At 39.8% G+C, this 19,647-nt stretch overlaps 1 protein-coding gene across 1 annotated transcript in view; it reads right to left on the bottom strand.

Moving 5' to 3' along the window:
- PEX7 (peroxisomal biogenesis factor 7) overlaps positions 1-16,544 on the bottom strand; it is a 39,631-nt gene extending 23,087 nt beyond the window's left edge. Inside the window, exons 1-5 of the mRNA XM_071549152.1 lie at positions 16,398-16,544; positions 14,730-14,787; positions 14,328-14,478; positions 9,455-9,532; positions 9,032-9,140 (exon numbers count right to left, since the gene is read on the bottom strand). Coding sequence (XP_071405253.1) covers positions 9,032-9,140; positions 9,455-9,532; positions 14,328-14,478; positions 14,730-14,787; positions 16,398-16,527 — 526 coding nt within the window. The 5' untranslated portion in view covers positions 16,528-16,544. The remainder of the gene's footprint in view (positions 1-9,031; positions 9,141-9,454; positions 9,533-14,327; positions 14,479-14,729; positions 14,788-16,397) is intronic.
- Between the last annotated feature and the right edge of the window lie 3,103 nt (positions 16,545-19,647).

Below are 19,647 nucleotides of genomic sequence, written 5' to 3'. Positions count from 1 at the left end.
TTTTTTCTATTTTTTTTTAACTTTCTTTGAAAATGGTAGACTTAGCTGTTATTAATTCTGACTGGCACTATCTGTGAAATGTTTTTAATGGAGTAATACAACATGCAAGTGAACCTTTCTGTGAATAAAAAAGATTGAATTAAAGCCAAAGGCAAATCCAAACTTTCCATATAAGTGGAAAAAACAGATTAATTAAAAAAAAGCTAATAAGCAGTGCAATCCTGAGACATTACACATTTTAATAAACTTTTAATAAAATTTTTTTAATCTCAAACATATTTCCATTACCTCAAAATATATACATTTTTTACACTAAATTTCAAGAAAAAACTGCTCTTAAAAATTTTGTAATTGCCACTTTTCCATGATTCCTTCAAATCTGCATTACTAAGGATACATTTCTTTCATATGTTAAAGGAGGATAATAATAATAGAAAGTGCAAGTAAAGCACACCTAGTACAATCATATTCACTAACAGCCATTTCCAGCTGACATCCCAAAGTAAACAACCATAAAAGTAGCCAATATTTCCCCCACAAAATATTGCTATTTTTGTGAGGCAATTTCACTATGGCAACAGATTTTTGCTGGTCTGTTAGATAATTATGATTCCAGATTTGTTTGTATATTGTACTTGTTTCTTTCTTTCTAATGAATATTTGTGAAATCTTGGACGAATCAATAAAACTACACAATATACACTCATCTATTCAAAATTTTTCAAAGAGATGCTAATCTACAAGTACATCATCCTTACACATAGGATAAAGATTGCTAATGTGAATGACAATGTATAACACTGAAAAGATAAAGTTTATTTAAGATTTAAATTTCATGTAGGTTTTATACTAGCTTTTTTTTTCACAGATATATTTTACCCAAATCCATAAATCATCATCTCCTAAGTCCTGTGAAAACAACCAGCTAAGCAATCATTGCCAGACAGTGCAGAGGTACAACATTACCTATACAAAACAGCTAGGTATTTGGGAGGTTAGTAAAACCCCAAGAAACACTATCTGAAGGGAAAAAGGATTCTAACCAGGACAGTTAACATGTTTCTCAGGAACTAAAGTATTGCTAGCTTAAAGTTTTACTTCAAAAAAATGAACTGGGTTTTGTTTTGGTTTGGTTTTCTTATGTTCTAAAGCAAGAAATCTGATCTTTTTACACTGTTCCCTCATCAAGGAAAAAAAACTACTCACTAAAAATGTATCTTTAATTTACTGCAGGAAAATAATTTAGCATAAAAGACATGCGTATTGACATACATGGTTTAGGTTGGGAGGGACCTAAGAGATCATCTAGTTCCAACCCTCCCTGCCATGGGTAGGGACAACTTTCAGACCAGGTTGCTCAGAGCCACATCCAGCTTGGCCTTGAACACTTCCAGGGATGGGGCATCCACAGTTCCTCTAGGCAACCTGTGAAGGTACCTCAGAGTAAAGAATTTCCTTCTAAAGTCTAATTTAAACCCACTCTCTTTCAGTTTGAAGTCAGTACCCTTTGCCCTGTCACAACATGCCCTTATAAAAAACAACAAAAAATCACAATCGAGTACTTCTGCAGTTCCACTGAACAATTACAAGTTAACAGTACTTGCTTATTTGTATGCATTTTTAAAGACTAAACCAGATTAAATTATTTAGCCTGAATCAAGCAGAAAATCTGTGTGAGAATTAAAAGCAGAACCCAAATCTCATGACTCTCAAAACCAACCTTCTTATATATACCAAAGCGATTGTGCTGATCATTTCTATCATAGATAATTGTCTTGATTTTAGTTGAAATAGAGGTATTTTTCTTCCTAATAGCTGGTACAGTGTTGTGCTTTGGATTTAAGAAGAGACTAATGTTGATAACACACTGATGTTTTAGTTGCTGCTGAGCAGTGCTCACACTAAGTAAAGGACTTTTCAGCTCCTCGCGGTGCCCTGCCAGCAAGGAGGCTGGGGGGCACAGCTGACCACAGCTGAACAAAGGGATACAACAAAACATACAGCATCATGCTCAACATACAAAGCTGGAAGAAGAAGATTGAAGAGAGAGATGTTTGGAATGACAGCCTTTGTCTCCCCAAGTAACCATTACCCACTGTCCAACCCTGCTTTCCTGGAAATGCCCGAACACCTGCCCACTCTTGGGAAGTGGTAAACAAATTCCTTGGTTTGCTTTTCTTGCATGCGCAGGTTTTGATTTAACTATTGAACTATCTTTATCTCAACCCACAATTTTTTTATCTTTTACCCTTCTGATTCTCCCCATCCCACAGCAGCTGTGTGGTACTGAGCTGCCAGCTGAGGTTAAACCAATACAACAGTATCAGCAAACCTAGAACAGGACTAATAAAGCTTATGGGATTCCACACAAAGAAGTAGAAACAGTGTGACACAAAGAGCAGCTTTACTTAAATCATCCAAGAGTACTACTGAAGGCACAAAATCTATTTCCACACAGCACAACTTACATGGTAAGTAAATACAATTTCCAGTGGAAACATACTTTTCAACTGGTCATTTTTTGGTTTGATATAAAATGCTGTCAAGCTAAAAATCTGAAGAGTTTTAAGTTATTTCAGAGAAAAGCTCAACAGAAACTTTTTCTGAAAAGAACAGAGTAAAAAAAACCTAATAAAAATTAGTGAAACCTTTATTTCATGTTTTCAAAGATAATTAAACTTAAATCTTGGGACAAAACATTTACGTCAAAATAGACCAAAATAGACTCTTCAGCAAATGGCAATAATAGCTAAATACCTGTGACCCAAAACAAATTAATTTACTGCAACAACCTGTTACTGCATATTTCTTCTCAACACTAAACCATTTTATAATATAAGATGCTAATATAAATACTATAACCTGAAAGTGTTGTATAGTATAGCATGTACTAAATACAGTAATTTACTATGGCTAACACGTACTGTAAATTAAGGTACAAACTCATTTCCTGAGAAAAACTTCAGCTTGTACATTAGAGGTTGATTTAGAAAAGCTTATCCAATGTGCTGGTTTTGGTTGGGGTAGGGTTAATTTTCTTTGCAGAGGCTTGTATGGGTCTGTGTTTTGGATTTGTGCTGAACACAGGATTAATAATCTAGAGATGTTTTGCTGAGCAGTGCATACACAGAGCCAAGGCCTTTTCTGCCTTCCGTACTGCCATGCTGGCATCAAGTTGGGTGTGCATGAGATGTTGAGAGGTGACAGCCAAGACAGCTGACCCCAAATGACCAAAGGGGTATTTCACACCATATGACATCATGCTCAGTACATAAAGGGGGGGGAGAAGGAGGAAGGGGGGCATGTTTGGAGTGATGGTGTTTGCCTTCCCAAGTAATTGTTGTGTGTGATGGGGCCCTGGTCTCACAGAGATGGCTGAACACCTGCCTGCCCACGGGCAGCAGTGAATGAATTCCTTGTTTTGCTTGTATGCACAGCTTCTGCCCTACCTATTAAATTGTCTTTACCTCAACCCATGGGTTTTCTCACTTTTACCCTTCTGATTCTCTCCCCATCCCTCTGGTGGGGGAGTGAGTGAGTGTCTGTTTGGGGCTTGGCTGCTGGCTGGGGTTAAACCACAACACGTAAGCACAAGACTCAAATGAATTCAACACTATGCTGGTATATCTTGAAGTAACATTGCAAATGAAAACACTCATCGCACTTCATCACATAGATTTGACACAACAACCTAAGCAACTAAACTCTACTTCAATAGCTTCTAATATAAACAGCAGTTTAACTAAACTGCAACAAGACATGGTAACTCTGCAGTCAGTTTGCCCTCTAGATGCTCAATTTGCATAACAATGTACCATGCAGTAAATTGAAGCATCTTATTCTTTTATCCCTTGAGGATTTGTATTCCAAAACCGACTAATTTTTGCAAAGCCCTGAACCGCGTTCACGGTGGCATTTCTTCTAGCGCATTCAACAGGAAAATAACCAGGAAACAAATCATAAGAAGCAAAGAATGGAGCCACACTACACACAAACTGATGGAATATAAACCTCTAGTAAAGTGTTTTGGAACTCATGACAGACCACTGTCATAGCAGAACAGCAGATTATTTCTTCAGTTTTTTTAGAAACCTGAACAAATACAAACACCTTTGGAATTGTCTGGAAGCCCAACAGCTCCCTGTGCTACTTCTAAAGCAGCAATATGAGCTGAAGCTTCAAAAAACTGATGGCAAAGAACTGACAACACTAAATTTGGTCCAGGGCCTTACACATGAAAAATACCTCTTTGCTGCATTCAAGGCTATTCCTTTCCACCTAGTTCAGTAAATATTCTCTTTGTAGGTGTACATCTTCCCCAGCTCATTATTTCATGCAAAATAATTTGTTCGAATTATAGTTTTCTTTTACAATTTGAATAAAAAACACAGACAGATGTGCTAAGACTACAGGCCAGCCTGATTTGTGAAACTAACAGCTTGACAACCCCTTAACTACACACATTTGTCACCAAGAGATCAATAGTCAAGAAGAGAAACTTTTTAAAAGGCAATTCACTAAGTCAGGGCTGGCAATACAACAGAATACAAGATAAACAATGGGCTTTAGTTTTAGCGTTAAAGTCTAGCACTGAATTCAAGGGCTTACAAGAGCAGGGCCTGGATATACAAGTTAATTTGTAAAGCAGCAAAGCTACAGTTATCCAACACTTGTGTCAACATAATTAAAATTTATCAGCAATTACCATAGCTTGTGATATGAGAAATTTTTTTGCCCTGGGCTTTCAGTCTGAAAACTAAGTCTTTGAGCAAAGAACACAACAGATCTAAGTATTGATGAATACATTGTCATGCAGATTTCAGAAACGCTTCTTTCCCTTATTCATGGTTTAAGATGTCATTAAAACCATGTACCTGCCCTAATCAGTAAACTTAAGGAGTGACTTAAAAAGGAATGCAGCATGAAAATTGAGGCCCCAGGATTTATAAGCTATCAGTCATTCTAAATTTGGGCTTTGTCAAAGCTAAACCATTCATATTTTTACTAGCCAGTGTTGTATCTGTATTGAAAAATACTACAGTTATGCAGATAAGGGTAAAATGGTACTAATTAATTACTTTCTACTGTTAAATTTAAAGGGCAATAAAACTAGTCGATACTATGAAGGATGCTTTCTTTATAAACCACAGGACTAAGCAAGGCCTATCACTCTGCAGTTATGGAGAATCATTGAGTAAAACTGATTTACATTTCACTATATACTACTGTTCTGTGCATTTCACACATTCTTTATGTGCTTCTCACAAATTTGCTCTCTAGGCTAAAAAAAAAAGTATCTTCTGGGCAAATGACACAATGACTCATTAAACCCTTTTAGCCATGAATACGCTTTTAAAACATTCATGTCACTTATTTAAAGATATTTTCCACATCATCTTCCCATTCAGTCTAAGGGAGACATTTGGAGCCATACATACTCCTGTATCTCCTGCTTATCAGCTCAGAAATTGTTACTGACATCACAACCGCAGTTATTTACATATACAGAATTAACAGTTTGCTCTGTTACTATTAACTTCCATTTTCAAACAAAAAAATAAACCATTTACTTTCTTTTCGAGAGTACAAATGATTGCACATGAAAACAACAGCATTGTAAAGTACTTCACACATCCCTGTAAATGTTAAATGGAAGTTTATTAGATGCTGAATAAAAGCTAATTTACCTGAAGCATCAGACATACATATCTTTTGTAATTCAATTGCATTTTATTGTCCACTGCAGACATGATCAGTTTTCCGGTATGTATTCAGAATGGAGACTAAGTGAAGCAAAATAGCTATACTTAGTATGAAATTCTTTTTAAACTGCTTTTTATTGCCATCTTAGATTTCTCAGCTTCTTCACTTGGGATTCTTTTTCTAGTCTCATAATAGCTTAAGAAAAAGCCATATACCAAAATCAAAGATTAGCTTCAGGCATAAGTTAATCCTTGTGAGCAGCTATTTTACTGTGGCTTGCGGTTCTGTTTGGTTTTCTCTTTTCAGTGTTCACAAACTAATTAGTTATATGGAAATTAAACTTCTGCTGACATCTATGGGGATTCAAATAAAGGCAGAAAAACAGCACGGGTGAGGCAGGTAAAATGTTCATAAACCTCTTTTCCTCTTTCTTGTTTTCTTTAAAGAAAAAAAAGTTAAAGAAAGAAAGAGTGCATTGCTTTATTTACATTTGTTTAACCAGAAGTATTTCAAGACCAACATTTTTTCCAATCTGTGGTTTACAACATACCTAACTCATTTTACTAATACATGCAAAACTGAAGATGCTGCAACATGAAACAGGTAATTTCTTAAAGATTACGACTTTATATTACTAAGGTATCAGTAAGTACTTATTTGTGAGCAGGTATATGTGAGGTGGGATGAGAGACGGTGACCGGTGGGGCAAGAGAGAGAATGAAAACAGATAGACAGACAGACAGACACACACACAAACATACATACACACTACAATTCCAAAGCAGTGCAGACTCCTACAAGAAGGGAACATTTCAATATTCTTCAACAAAAACTGTCAAAAAGCTATCGTTTTAAAAATTAAAAAAAAAAAGGAAAATGAAAAGAAGTACAAAAATTTCCCTCCAGATACATTTCCAGTTAATAATTTTCATGACAACGAAAAGTCACAAGAGACAACAAAACTGCAGGTCAACCTTCGCGCAAGTGTATCAAAGAACGGAACAGCTCTAATTTGTTTCTCTCCAGCTCCAACTTTAGCTCAATGGAAGATCAATCATCAGTGATATTGATCTTTCTGTCCCATGATTTTCTGTCATCCTTATAAAGTATACAAATTATAGCAAGTTTCAAATGAGGAGGTCCAGTCTCCTGAACAGTTCCAGTTGACTTTCATCACATACCTTGACTGACAGAGTAGAACATCATTAAACACTAAGCTCTCTGAACATAAACTGTCTAATACACCTTTCTTTACAATAAGGAAATGGCATTTATACACAGAGCAAGAGGGTCACAAGTACTTGTACTAGACTGATGACCGAAGAAAAGACTCACAGGATGTATGTATTTTTTATAGTGAAGTAATCCAGTCAACCCACAAGAAAATTCTAATGTAAACAATGCAAACATAAATATTTTCCACATTAGCATGTCTAGATTTCTAAGCAAGATCTTTGGCTTGATGTTATTTCATCTAGAAGCACATCAAATGTTTTATTTTGGAAACTCTTAAGAAAGTTCACCATCATTTTGAAGACTTCTTTTTCTCTTACATGATATTTTACACCTAACATTGTAAAATCAGTATGGGTATCTTATTTTTATTTCACACCTGAGTAGTACTTAGAGACAAAAAATTTTGTGTCTTTTGTGCATGTTGGTTTTCCTGTAAAATACTGTGGAGTCATCAATCAGTGAAAAGTAACTAAAATTAGCTTTAGGCTTCAGTGGTATGTTAGTCACTTTCAAGAATCAAAGTAAAATTCACAAAAGAATAGGAACCCTTTCGTGTTTTAGTCAAAACTTCCAACAGCTGCACCCACTGAGTCACTCAAAGAACAGATCAACTGTATGTTGCTGTACCCAATTTAGGTACTATGACATACAGCATCTAACAATCAATGTATCCCAAAACTGTTCAAGTGGCCATGTATTAGAAGAGAGTTTGGCTTCATATCCTAGAGATTCAAATTTGAAATAATTAGCTGGATTAGTAAAGCCCTACTGTTCATCTAGAATGTCAAAAATTTTTTATTAGTAAGACTACTATGGACAGGAGGGTTCTGAGCAGGACTTTAAAGAGACCAAAACATCCCTCAGAACTTGAAAAAAAATGCTAAGCAATTAACTGTGACCAAAGGGTACTTAGCTAGAATATAGCTATATATATAGACAGTAGAATTGTTCATACAGTGCGCAGGACTCAATCCTGTAAGTTTCTGCACATCCTGTTGGGACAGGAATCTCACTAAGACTCGCCTCAACGATTCCTCAAATAAGTTGGAAATATGTGTGCTCTGGCATCTGGCTTTCAAGCACTACTATGTTAGAACAAATAAACGTTACTTGTTAGTCATTCTAACTTAACTCTCCAGGTAGAATCAGATGGGAATAGCCAGACTGAAACTCTATGAAAGCCGCATGCACCTTTTCATCAAACTTGCCACAGAACAGGGAAGACCAATATCTGTGTGTACACACTGTCTCTTTAACTTCAGTAACAGAACATATTTATACTTGCTTCCCCTCTTGATACAGAGAATCAAAGAATTCCCATTTAAATCAGTACAAGAAAGTAAAACAGACTTGAAATCAGACAAATTTAAGCAAACCAGAGTTAATCTATCAGTATTTGTATTCAGGTAGTGTCTTTCAGCCCCTCCATTTCCCAAGCAAACTCTGTGGCTCACAGAGTTCCCCTTGCCCAGTTAGTCATCAGTGGGGCTCCAGGTCTCACTCTAGAGCTCTCCTTGTGCCTCTGGAGCAGGAACAGTGCTTGGAAAACACTGCCACCTCACCTCTCTCTGCCTCTGGGTACACCCAACTCAGTTAGGGTTGTATTGACACCACTGGCCAAAGCAGAAAAGTAAAACTGATTATTACTTTTCCCAAAGAAAAAGGTACAAAGATCTACAGAAGTAGTTAAAGCGACAGAATGGGAACTGATTATGTTTTTCACAGAGTTAACAGTCTATTGATACTTGAGATAATTTGAACAAAAATGTAGGCCAAAACACAAAGTAAAGCATATAACATGATTTAGTGATCAGTAACAAGAGTGAGATGAATGGAAGAGCAACATAAAACATCAGCAAAAATTGCCACAAGGTCACTGCTAGAGAACTGGTGATACCCATTTAAATGGACAAGAGGATGATTTACTGATTGTAACAGAATCTACCAATCCAGCTGCAGTAACACATTTAACTTTTCTTGTTCCATTTTTACGTATGACACACAGTACCACCTGCTGGACAAACTGCTGAACCAATTCAGTAACATACAAGGTGGCTTTTTGTTGCAAGAACCTCTTTACCATCATGTTTACCTGAGGCAGATGCAAAACAGCCTGGGATGTGTGGAGACCATATAGTGCTGTAAATGACCCCTTCGTGGCCTTTAAAAGTGCATAATGACTTGCCCACAGCTGGATCCCACTGAATAAAGTAAAAAAGAAAACTGTTCAGTAAGAAAGGAACACATTCAATAAGAAAGGGAAGAGTTTCATACACTAAAAAAAAAGTTTCATACATATAGAAACAACTAAATGAGCTGCTTTTTAGCATGTACCATGAAAAGCATTTGTATACTTAAACTGATATCAACTGAGGGATTAAGCAACATCTCAGTTAAAACAGAATTTCAGCCTTAGGGTAAAAATAAAGAGGAAAAGTGAATCAATGCTGTTTCTTAACACAAAGAACTCTCAGATCCAAAACAATTTTCACTTTCAGTAAAAAAACCAACATACCAGCTTGGCTGTTTGATCCCATGAACCAGACACCACCAGCTGCTCTCCTCTAGTTTGGCTCCAGTCAACACTATATGCCTATAAATGATATAACAGCACGGTTTAGTAGAAGCATTACAATACAAGTTTGAGACTGTAGTTAGCCAAAGTTTCACAAAATAGACTTGGATTTGCAGATTGTATCCTAGTCAGCTAAAAACCCGTATCTGTCAAGCGCTACAAAACTGCAAACAATGTAATTTACCTGAAAAAAATTAAATTATCATTTCAGTTAGGCATTAAAGGTACATATGGGGTCAGAAAAGTATCCAAAAAAGCAAAGATGGGCCAAATAGAGCGGGGAAAAAAAAAATCTGTAACAAAATGCAGATACATCCACCATCACTAGAAGTCCATCACCTTAAAAGCAGTAATTCAGACTAATCTCTTATTGTTGATCCGATTTTATGCAAATATCTACACTTTCCAAATGCCAGCAATGTAAATGCCATCTCTCTTTATATCTGACTTTCAGGTTTTAGCTGACTAACAATAAATACTTATTGACTATATCAAATTCTCCCAAGATATATATGTCATAAAATACTCCCTGTCTTCACTTTTTCCAGGTTGTATGACACTTCTGTTTTACCATTCAAATCTTCAAACAAGTAAAATAAAATCAAATTAAAAACTCAACTTCCCTCAATACCAATCACTTCAGCTAATAAGAAATTGCCTTTTTACTGTGTAGTTGAAATAAACTCCCTCTTCCCTGACAGCATATTCTAGTACTGGTCCCAGTCTTAACAAGAGGATACCTTAAGTCCATCCTTCACTGCCGATTTTTCAGCTCTTTTGCCTCGCAAAAACAAATGCTCTAAGGTAGTTTGTCAAATTATTTCCAATCCTCAAGTCTCAAGAATATGTACAACTTCCATCTTCAAATACACTGTATCTTTAATTACTTGATGGAAGGTGCATTCTATTGTGTCTAGTTTTACCTCACACCAAAACGCTTCAATGAGCTGCAGCAGGACATGAACCATTTCAGTGCAAAGGTGGACAAATATTATCTATCTGCTTCACCTCCTGACCCACTCAGATCTCCCACAACACTTCTTAGAAATGTGGTCACTACCTACTTGTAATAGGTGGCACTGCTTTCAACAGTTGGGCCACTAACAACTGAGAATTGGTAGTCCACCTAGGATAATCTAGTTCTAGCATAGCACTGGATCTGATCTGCAAGTCAATACACTAGACGCTGTGCTTGTCTTGGATAGATGGAACTGTGCATTAAATGACAGCAACCCTGTTCTAAAGACAAAAAAGCTCGGACCTCTGTCACCAAACAAAAAAGCAGAGAAGTTGAAAGGGAAAGAAATTCAGCAAACACCAAAGTTTTCTATGGAAAGTCTCCTGTGTGAGAAAGGAAATTGAGGTAACAATTAGCTACTTCTGAGCATTTTCCTTCCCAAGAAATATTCCAGTCTATGCTAGATCCAGCTTAAACGAATTGTTTTTTAATCTATTTGTTTATTTTCCATCAGTGGAAGGCAATCACTGTTCATAGAAAAACAAAGTGCATTATCTACAACTGTTTTTATTTTACAAAATCCTGCTTCCCATTTACTGGAGGCTATATTGCTCTGGCACCATTCTGTACTAGCTCCCTTCCTTGAGGAGCTTGTAGTTTAAATGTACAAGACACTGTGACAGTACTTGACAAAAGCCAAATAACCAAACAGCCAGGGGTAATTCTTTGTCTGTTTTGACAAACCATGCCTTTCCCTCTTGACTTCTCTACTTTGGTTAGCTAATTGTACTACAACTCATTAAAACATCCTCTCTGCCAATCCAACTCCTCTTACTATGTATGTATGGCCAAACTTCGTGAACGCAGATTTGGGCAGGGCTCTCCCCACGTGGGTGTGCCCTTCCAGTCTGCACAGTGGATTTTTAAGGTGAGGCAGAGCGTGCGCAGAACTGGCCCCACCATTTAAGTCCTGAGGTCCATCTGCCACGGCCGAGCGAGCTTGGACAGTAACAGTGAAGTCCTCAGGACTGTCACAGCACCCGGTACTAACCGGGGCTGACCCTGCTGAGCATCCGAGATGTGATGGGATGGGATGGCAGGGAAGCATTGAACTGCCCGGGACAGTCCCCACTGAGACTTGAACTCAGGTCCTTGGGATTCAGAGTCCAGAGTGCTCTCCTTTACACCACAGGACTGCCCAACTCCTCTTACTAAAATAGTAACAAAGGAGGCACACAAGCACTGCCACATATTCTAAGAATGGAAGGCATGACAGTTCTAGGAAGTGGCTCCTGAGTGGCTTCTCACAAACATTAGCACCTCTCTTTATCCCTGAATTTTTTATGATGGCCTGGGTTTAACTCCTAAGCCGCTGATGTTTGGAAATGCCCCTAAATACATCACTACATAGCATGCCTCTTTCATAAACCAGCTCAGTAGAGCTGTTTGGCTTTCATATTCAAGATTTTCCAGAACGAAACACATCTCTGGGAAATATACACCTGTGCCCCTGTGTCACACAATTCACACAGCCTGTACTCAATACGTGGTATTTGGGATATATCAGATCTACTGCACAGATAAGGCAAAGTGCACATACGGCCTGCAGGTCGCTCCCAAGCTATCAGCACAGAGATCTGCTGTACGTGTGTTGTGACATGGACCTGGGTACATATGGCAGACATGGCTGGGACTGCTCAGCGCTCTGCAGCTGCATCGGGGCAAGAACACCTGGGCAAATTCTCCTTCAGGCAAGAATTATAAACAGAACAGACAACAGGCTCAGAAAAAGGAAAAGCTACTGTCCATTTGGCATGTAACAGGCCCAGGTAACAGGAAGAGAAAGAAAAGAACATGGTGTGGAGAACCAAGTAGAGTACACTTTCATTCTTTCCTTTTCATAGTGTCATCCAACATCAATTTGCAGACGTTTCAACAGAAGCTGTGTTGAGCAACTGGGAAAGACTAATAACACAGCATAAACCTTAGCTGTTAATCTGTTGGTGCTTTATCTTCAGTCATAAAATACATGAACACTAGTTTATGCCTTAAGAACTGCAAGAAATGCTTCAGGCAAGATGAAAAAAATGAGGGCATAAAAATGTAAAACCGTAAAATTTAATTCAAAGTAAATGTTCAGCCTCACTTTACAAGACAACTTTAATTCAAGCATTCTGTTGTCTTACATTCAAGTGAGACTGTGTCAAAACCAAAGTAAATCAGACTAATTTATTCATAAGATTCAGCAGTTGGTTAGTGCTGGAACAAAACTCATTGTCCTTTGATAATACAGATTCACTTTTATATTAAAAATGCACATTCTTTTTGAGGAGGGACAATGATCTCATTCAGAAAACATGAAACAGATCCCTGTCAATCTTGCATTAGAAATAATATAAAATGCAGTGATGAAATTGTCATTAGAAATGTCAGACAAGAAATAGGGATTAGGAAGGTAGTGAGAACACTGTCTGCCAGTGTTTACCACAAATTAGGTAAGTTCCCTCTGAGATCTCACTTTTTAATGCAAACTTATAAAGAATCAATAAAAACCTTTTGAATCTTACCATAAACACTCAACTTATGTTTCTTATACTGTCTTTCTATCATGGTGGAATACGTCCACCTTGCCATGCTACATCCTAAACTAAGACTTGGACACAGAAACCTTTACTTCACAAACAACAGATGGTGTAGCAGAACCAAAATAAACTTTCGGACAGAATTTCAATGTAAAAATGACAGAAACAAACAAGCAAACAAACAAATTGGGGACTATGCTTCACCTACTTAGTACTATCAGCCTTTGAACACTGTCATATAATACAGAACACAACTACAAACTCCTCTCCCAAAATTCTTTATTTAACCCATAAATGTATTAAAAAAGTAGCAAAACTACAAAGAAACAATGGGCAGAAGATGGACTGTTGTGTAACTGCAGTCACTCAGCTTTTAGCTTTGTGTTTCACATCTGAAAAAAATGAGGTTTTTGTGAACACAACTGCATATCCTCCATCATTTTGACTGCATACCTGCTAGGTTATTTTATTGAGATTGATATCACTCAGCTAAAGCTTCAGTAATCCAGGCTAAAACTGATTGCATCTAAAGTTCAAAGACTTGACAGGAGTGGAGAATTGGAAGGAAAGCTTAAAAAAAAAGGGTAGAAAAATCACTTTAGGGAAAATATACGTACTACAGTATAAATATCTTTAAAACTGCAAATATATTTATGAAACTGAATACAACATTCTTCTCTACCAGTGCAGCACTGCCTACTGAGAAACTGAGATTTTAAGAAAATCAAATGCAACAGGATCAAATCAAGGCCAAGAAAACATACACACTGTCTCAGCATTTGACTACTGTAGGATCTCACACATGCTAAGATGGAAAAGGATAAGCAGTTCTAGGTGTAACAGAAGTCCTAAGGATCAGCATAACATACATCACTCTAGAACCTCAAGGATAACACTGATAAAGCAGCTGCCTGATTTAGACCTATCCAATAAGGCTGATTTAGACCTATCCACTAAAAATCACAGTGTGACTGCAGTAATTTCATACAACACAATGATTACTTAGCCTGTAAGAAACCACAAACACTATTTCTGAATGTATTAGATTTCTGTAATTAAGCAACACCTATTACAGTGCATGAATGTAACAAGAATATGTACAATAGGTAGTTCACTTTATATTCAACATAACGTCATTAATTCAAACCACAGACCCAAAAAAGTTAAAAAAATGAAAACAAAAATCTACTTTTGACTATAAGACCACAAATAAGTCTTTTAATTATTCAAACATTAGATCATCCATTAAATTTTTTAAGTTTCCCCAGTTTACCTCCAAAGTGTGCTCTTTATAGACTTGCAATGGACCTTTGGTTTTAGCTGTATCCCAGATTTGCAGAGATCCATCTCCACTACACGTGATCAACACATGTTCGTTATTCTCACTCCACGTCACATCAAAGAGGCCATCATTCCAGTCAAAACTGAATCAGAAAAATGAAGATATTTGTCTCTGAGAAAGCATGACACAAAAGTCTGGACTAGTTACATGCAAAGTATTTCTTTAAATTGCCCTTTTTACCATTCTAAACAGAATTTTTATATATTTGAGTTTCAAGCATAGATACAATACTTTACATCACGAACAAAACCCCAAAATACTTGAGTTCTGTCTTGTATTCACAAGGACACAATAAGTTTTTTCTCTTATAAAAATAAAAGATAAACCTGTTACCTCCTGAGCAGAACAATCCCAGCTTCACTTTGTTCCAGCACTGCCAGAGTTCCACAACCTAAAACAGCAAAATAAAACACCACAATTAGTTCCTATAGTGTGATTCTGAGGTGGCTTCAATAGGCAAATACAAAGGGCACCTGAACTTTACGAGGACAAACAATTAGTTACATAATTAAACATCTTGTGGTGTCATGTTCTCTAAAACAGTAACCCATTCACATCAGATTGTTTTGGTTTGATTTTGGTTTTTCTTCACTGCAGAGTGTCTGTAGATGAGGTTGAAAAAGACTCATAAAGCACAGAAGTGCATTTTTCCCATGGTCCTCACGTGACAGAGATACCAACACGGAGTTCCCCTTTGTCTTTTTGACAACATAGCAGACAGAACTCCCCCCCTCCTGAATCTAGTCATAAAAGCAGAGCTCACCAGAAAGCAAACAAGTAACTCAGTTCTAATGAAACACACACAGGTTCTGCTTTCCCATCTGAATGGGATACTGTCGAAGTTATTCTACACTTAGAAACTATATTTAAAATTAATGTTTTGGGGCCAAATACTCCCACTGGAAATGAAAAAGGTCCCAGTATTGAGGAACACTCAGCTCAGCTCTTCCATGGGGCCACAGGGTTGCCAGGGCCTGCCTGGACAGTCAGGGATTGATGAGAACAGTTGAAACCACAGAGTATTCTGAGCTGGAAGGGACTTACAAAGATCATACAAGTCCAATTCCCGGCCCTGCACAGAACACCCCAAGAATCACACCATGTTCCTGAGAGCCTTGTCCAAACACTTCTTGAGCTCTGTCAGGCTTGGTGCTGTGACCAGTTCCCTGGGGAGCCTGTTCAGAGCCCAACCACCCTCTGGGCAAAGCACGTTTTCCTAACCTAAACCTCCCCTAAAACAGCTTCGTGCCGCTCCCTGGGATCCTGTCACGGAGGGAAGTATTTTCAGACACTGTATTCACATACTGTACTAAAGTCTTTACTCCTGTACGTATTCCCTGTGACAAGAGCGCTCCTCTGCCAGAGCGCTGCGGGACACAGCGGGTCCGGGCTCGGGAAGCGGCACATCCCGGGGGCTCGGGGCTCGGGAAGCGGCACATCCCGGGGGCTCGGGGCTCGGGAAGCGGCACATCCCGGGGAATTGGGGCTCGGGAAGCGGCACATCCCGGGGAATTGGGGCTCGGGAAGCGGCACATCCCGGGGAATTGGGGCTCGGGAAGAGGCACATCCCGGGCGGGTCGGGGCTCGGGAAGCGGCACATCCCGGCGCGTCCGGGCTCGGGAAGCGGCACATCCCGGCGCGTCCGGGCTCGGGAAGCGGCACATCCCGGCGCGTCCGGGCTCGGGAAGCGGCACATCTCGGGGGATCGGGAAGCGGCACATCTCGGGGGATCGGGAAGCGGCACATCCCGGTGGGTCCGGGCTTGGGAAGCGGCACATCCCGGCGGGCCGGGACGGCGGGAGGAGCTCCCGCACCAATCCCGCCCCGCCGCAGGGCACCGGCGCTGTCCCACAGCAAAATAACGCAGCGTAAAGGGAAGTCGTCCCCAAACGCTCTTGCAGACACCGTCTGTCCTTCCGCACACCCACGTTTCCAGCCTCCTCCTCCTCCCGTGAGGATCCACGTTCCCGGCCACCCCGCCGCCGCCGCCGCCCCCCGCACCTGCCATGCCGTAGTACTGCGCGGCGGCGCAGGCCACTCGCCCCGGCCAGTAAGGCGAGAACTCGGCGGCATAGCCGTGCAGCCCCGGCAGCCGCAGGGCCGCGCCGGCAGCGCCCGCCGCGCTGCCCATGGCCCCCGCCCGGGCCCGCCGCGCCCCCGCCCCGCCGGAAGCGCCCGCACGCCGCGCGATGCCGCCGCCGCCGCCATCTTTGGCCAGGGCACGGCCGGGCAGGGCCGCTGTTCGCTCGGGACAAACGAAGCCTCGACATCCCCTTCCCGGGAAAGCACTTCCACATTCCAGGGGCAGTGCGGCTTTTGTATGCCACGGGAGACATAGAGCAGCTCGTTGTGTCTGCGTCAGCTTGAATACATGAGATATTTCAATCATAACTATGAATGTAGGCTGTCATTTTTTCAATTTAAAAAGCCCTTCTAAGTTATTTCATTCTCTGATTTTTTTAATAGATCTGCATATTTTTTCATCCTTCTCATCAGGCAATTATGCTTTATGGAAGTCCTTCTATGAACAAACTTCTTACACCCATGACAACTTCTGTTTAAGTCAGTGGGAATTTTGCCTTTGAAAGGAAAAGGCAGGGGGTGTCAAGGCTTAGAAAATTAATATTTCAGCACAGCAGCAGCTGCAGCTTTTGCTGTGTTATATCCTATATAAATCTGTGTCCTTTATATATACATATGCCCATATATATATATGTCCTCTCTCTCTCTCTCTCTCTCTCTCTCTCTCTCATCTTCTATGTATCTACATGTGCTTTGAAATACAGACGCACAGATTTTTCCAGCTGGACACAGACTACCCCAATAAGTTGCAATGCCCCATCTATGTGTTTAGAGATAAAAATGCCTAAGTATTATTTTACACATTCGGAAAGTACAGCAAAGGCAAATTAGAATATTTAGTCAAGGTCACATCATGGAGCTTGGAGCATAGTTACTTACTCTGGATACTCAGCATTATATTTAAAACTAAACCTTGGCTACAAAATCTGTTGTAAAGCCATAAAAATGTCCAATTTCTTAAACTACTACTCAGATGCAGAACACTGAATTAGGCTGTTCTACTCATTCTTTGATTTCATTGTAAAAATGAAAACAAATATGTTTATCAAACAGCCTCCAGGATTTTAGAATAAAATCAGTTCAAAATCAGTGCAAGTGAAGCTCAAGCTAATGTATCCTTTTCATTATCACAGCATCTCCCAAAGCCTCACAACTGGCAAATTACTGGTTGCCAATTTATAGCCTTAATTCATTGGCAGATATCACATGAGATCAGATTTTTTTAACCCTGGGACAAAGGAATACCTTACAGAATTGGCTGCTCCAGGCCAAATTCAACCAATTTTAGCCTCTGTGTAATCTTTTGACATCAATTTATCTTTTTAAAATACAAGTTACAAGATAGTTTCCTGAGCAAGTGCTTTTAAAGTAATTGTCCCTTGTATGACTGGGGTGTCAATAACAACACTTGAAAAGATACAGTGCCACTGCAGTGGTGCAGTAAGTAAATTTGGATACACCCATTTGCCAGGAGTTTGGGAGTCAAGTGCTTGATGGTGTGAAGTCCAGTTACTCTATGGACAATTTATCACAGAATTGGAAAGGTTTCATCAAGTGCATTTTTCAGAGCTAGTTGATCTTTTGTAATGAGTGAAATTCCACAAAGAGGTTATACAAACAGGAAGCAGTTCTTATCAGTGGCCCAGCTCTGTTTAAAAGACAAAATTAAAAGAGTTTTTGTAGACATAAAGATCAAGAAGTGGACAGGTTACAAGGAAGTCCTGGGAGAAAGCCTAGTTCCCAAAACATTTTTTCATAAACTTGTGAATTCAGGTTTTGAAGATCCTTAGAAGTAGAAAGCAAAATAATATGGTGAGTGAGAGTATTTGCATAGGACCGTTTCAAGGTAGAAAGAATAACAACTAAAGAAAAGCGATTTTGTAATCAAAGAGAGGAAGGCCCAGCAAAAAAAGTTGCTAACCATGACTGTATTTCCTCCTCAGCCTCTTGTCAGCTGACTAAATTCAAGAAACGTGAAGAACTGCTAATCGTAGTAGCCGTTTATATGCAGCTATTGAAACTGAGTGGTCTACCAGGCAGCTTTTCCCACCAGCTAACACCAATCACAGAATCACAGAATTAATGAGAATAGAGGTCTTGGAAAAGACCTCTGAGATCACTGAGTCCAACCTATGAACTAACACCACCACCTCAACCAGACCATGGTCCTGTATGCCATATCCAGTCTTTCCTCAAACTCCTCCAAGGATGGTGACTCCACCACCTCCCTGGGCAGTCCAGTCTGTGAAGAAATTCCTCCCAACGTCCAGCCTAAACCTCCCCTGGTGCAGTTTAGGACTGTGTGCACTTGTCCTGTTGCTGCAGAAGAGGCTGCCCCCCACCTGGCTACAGCCTCCTTTCAGGTAGTTGCAGAGAGTGATAAGGTCTCTCCTGAGCCTCCTTCTCTCGAGGCTGAACAACCCCAGCTCCCTCAGCCGCTCCTTGTAAGACTTGTGCTCCAAACCCTTTACCAGCTCAGTTGCTCTTCTCTGAAATCATTCCAGTATCTCAATGTCCTTCTTGAATTTAGGGGCACAGAACTGGACACAGCACTTGAGGTGTGGCCTCAGCAGTGCTGACTGAGCACAGGAAAAAAATCCAGATTCTTCCAGACTGATCCTGTGTGCAGCAGTAGATGGCAGTCATGTTCCATGCAAAAAGCAAAGTCCTCAGTTGGAAAAAAATCCCCAGCTGCACTGAAATTATTGTTTTCCTAACCCAACATTATTTCAATGAAAAGAAAAGTTGCTTAGTATACAACTTTTAGCTATATTTATGCAGCTGTCACTTCTGTGTGCTCAGCTCACAGTCCTGCCCCTCATAAGCATTCAAATAGGTGGTTGAGATGCTTACTGCAGCATCTCCACCCTTTCAGTCTCACGACCTCTGTTCTGTTACAAACACATGTCCCTCATTTCCTCAGCTTGCTAGCTGACCGCTAGCTTAGGTGTGTGCTGGGCTGGTAACCATCACTGCTGTATACACCAATCCTTCCAAAACCCTTGCTGGTCAGCAGAAACAGTAAGCAGCAAGAGTTGGCTCCAGATGTTAAAGAAGTTACAAAAAGAGCTTTTCTACCAGAGACAGTAGAATGTGAGCCATTCCCTCACAGGCAAGGACAAGTGGGTTAAAACTGAAAACGCTCAGGGACTGGGTTTACTGCAGTAAA

This window comes from Pithys albifrons, chromosome 2 (genome assembly GCF_047495875.1).
Source record: "Pithys albifrons albifrons isolate INPA30051 chromosome 2, PitAlb_v1, whole genome shotgun sequence".
Taxonomy (NCBI): domain Eukaryota; kingdom Metazoa; phylum Chordata; class Aves; order Passeriformes; family Thamnophilidae; genus Pithys; species Pithys albifrons.
Note: the sequence above shows the minus strand (reverse complement) of the source record. Positions and strands in the feature narration are given on the sequence as shown.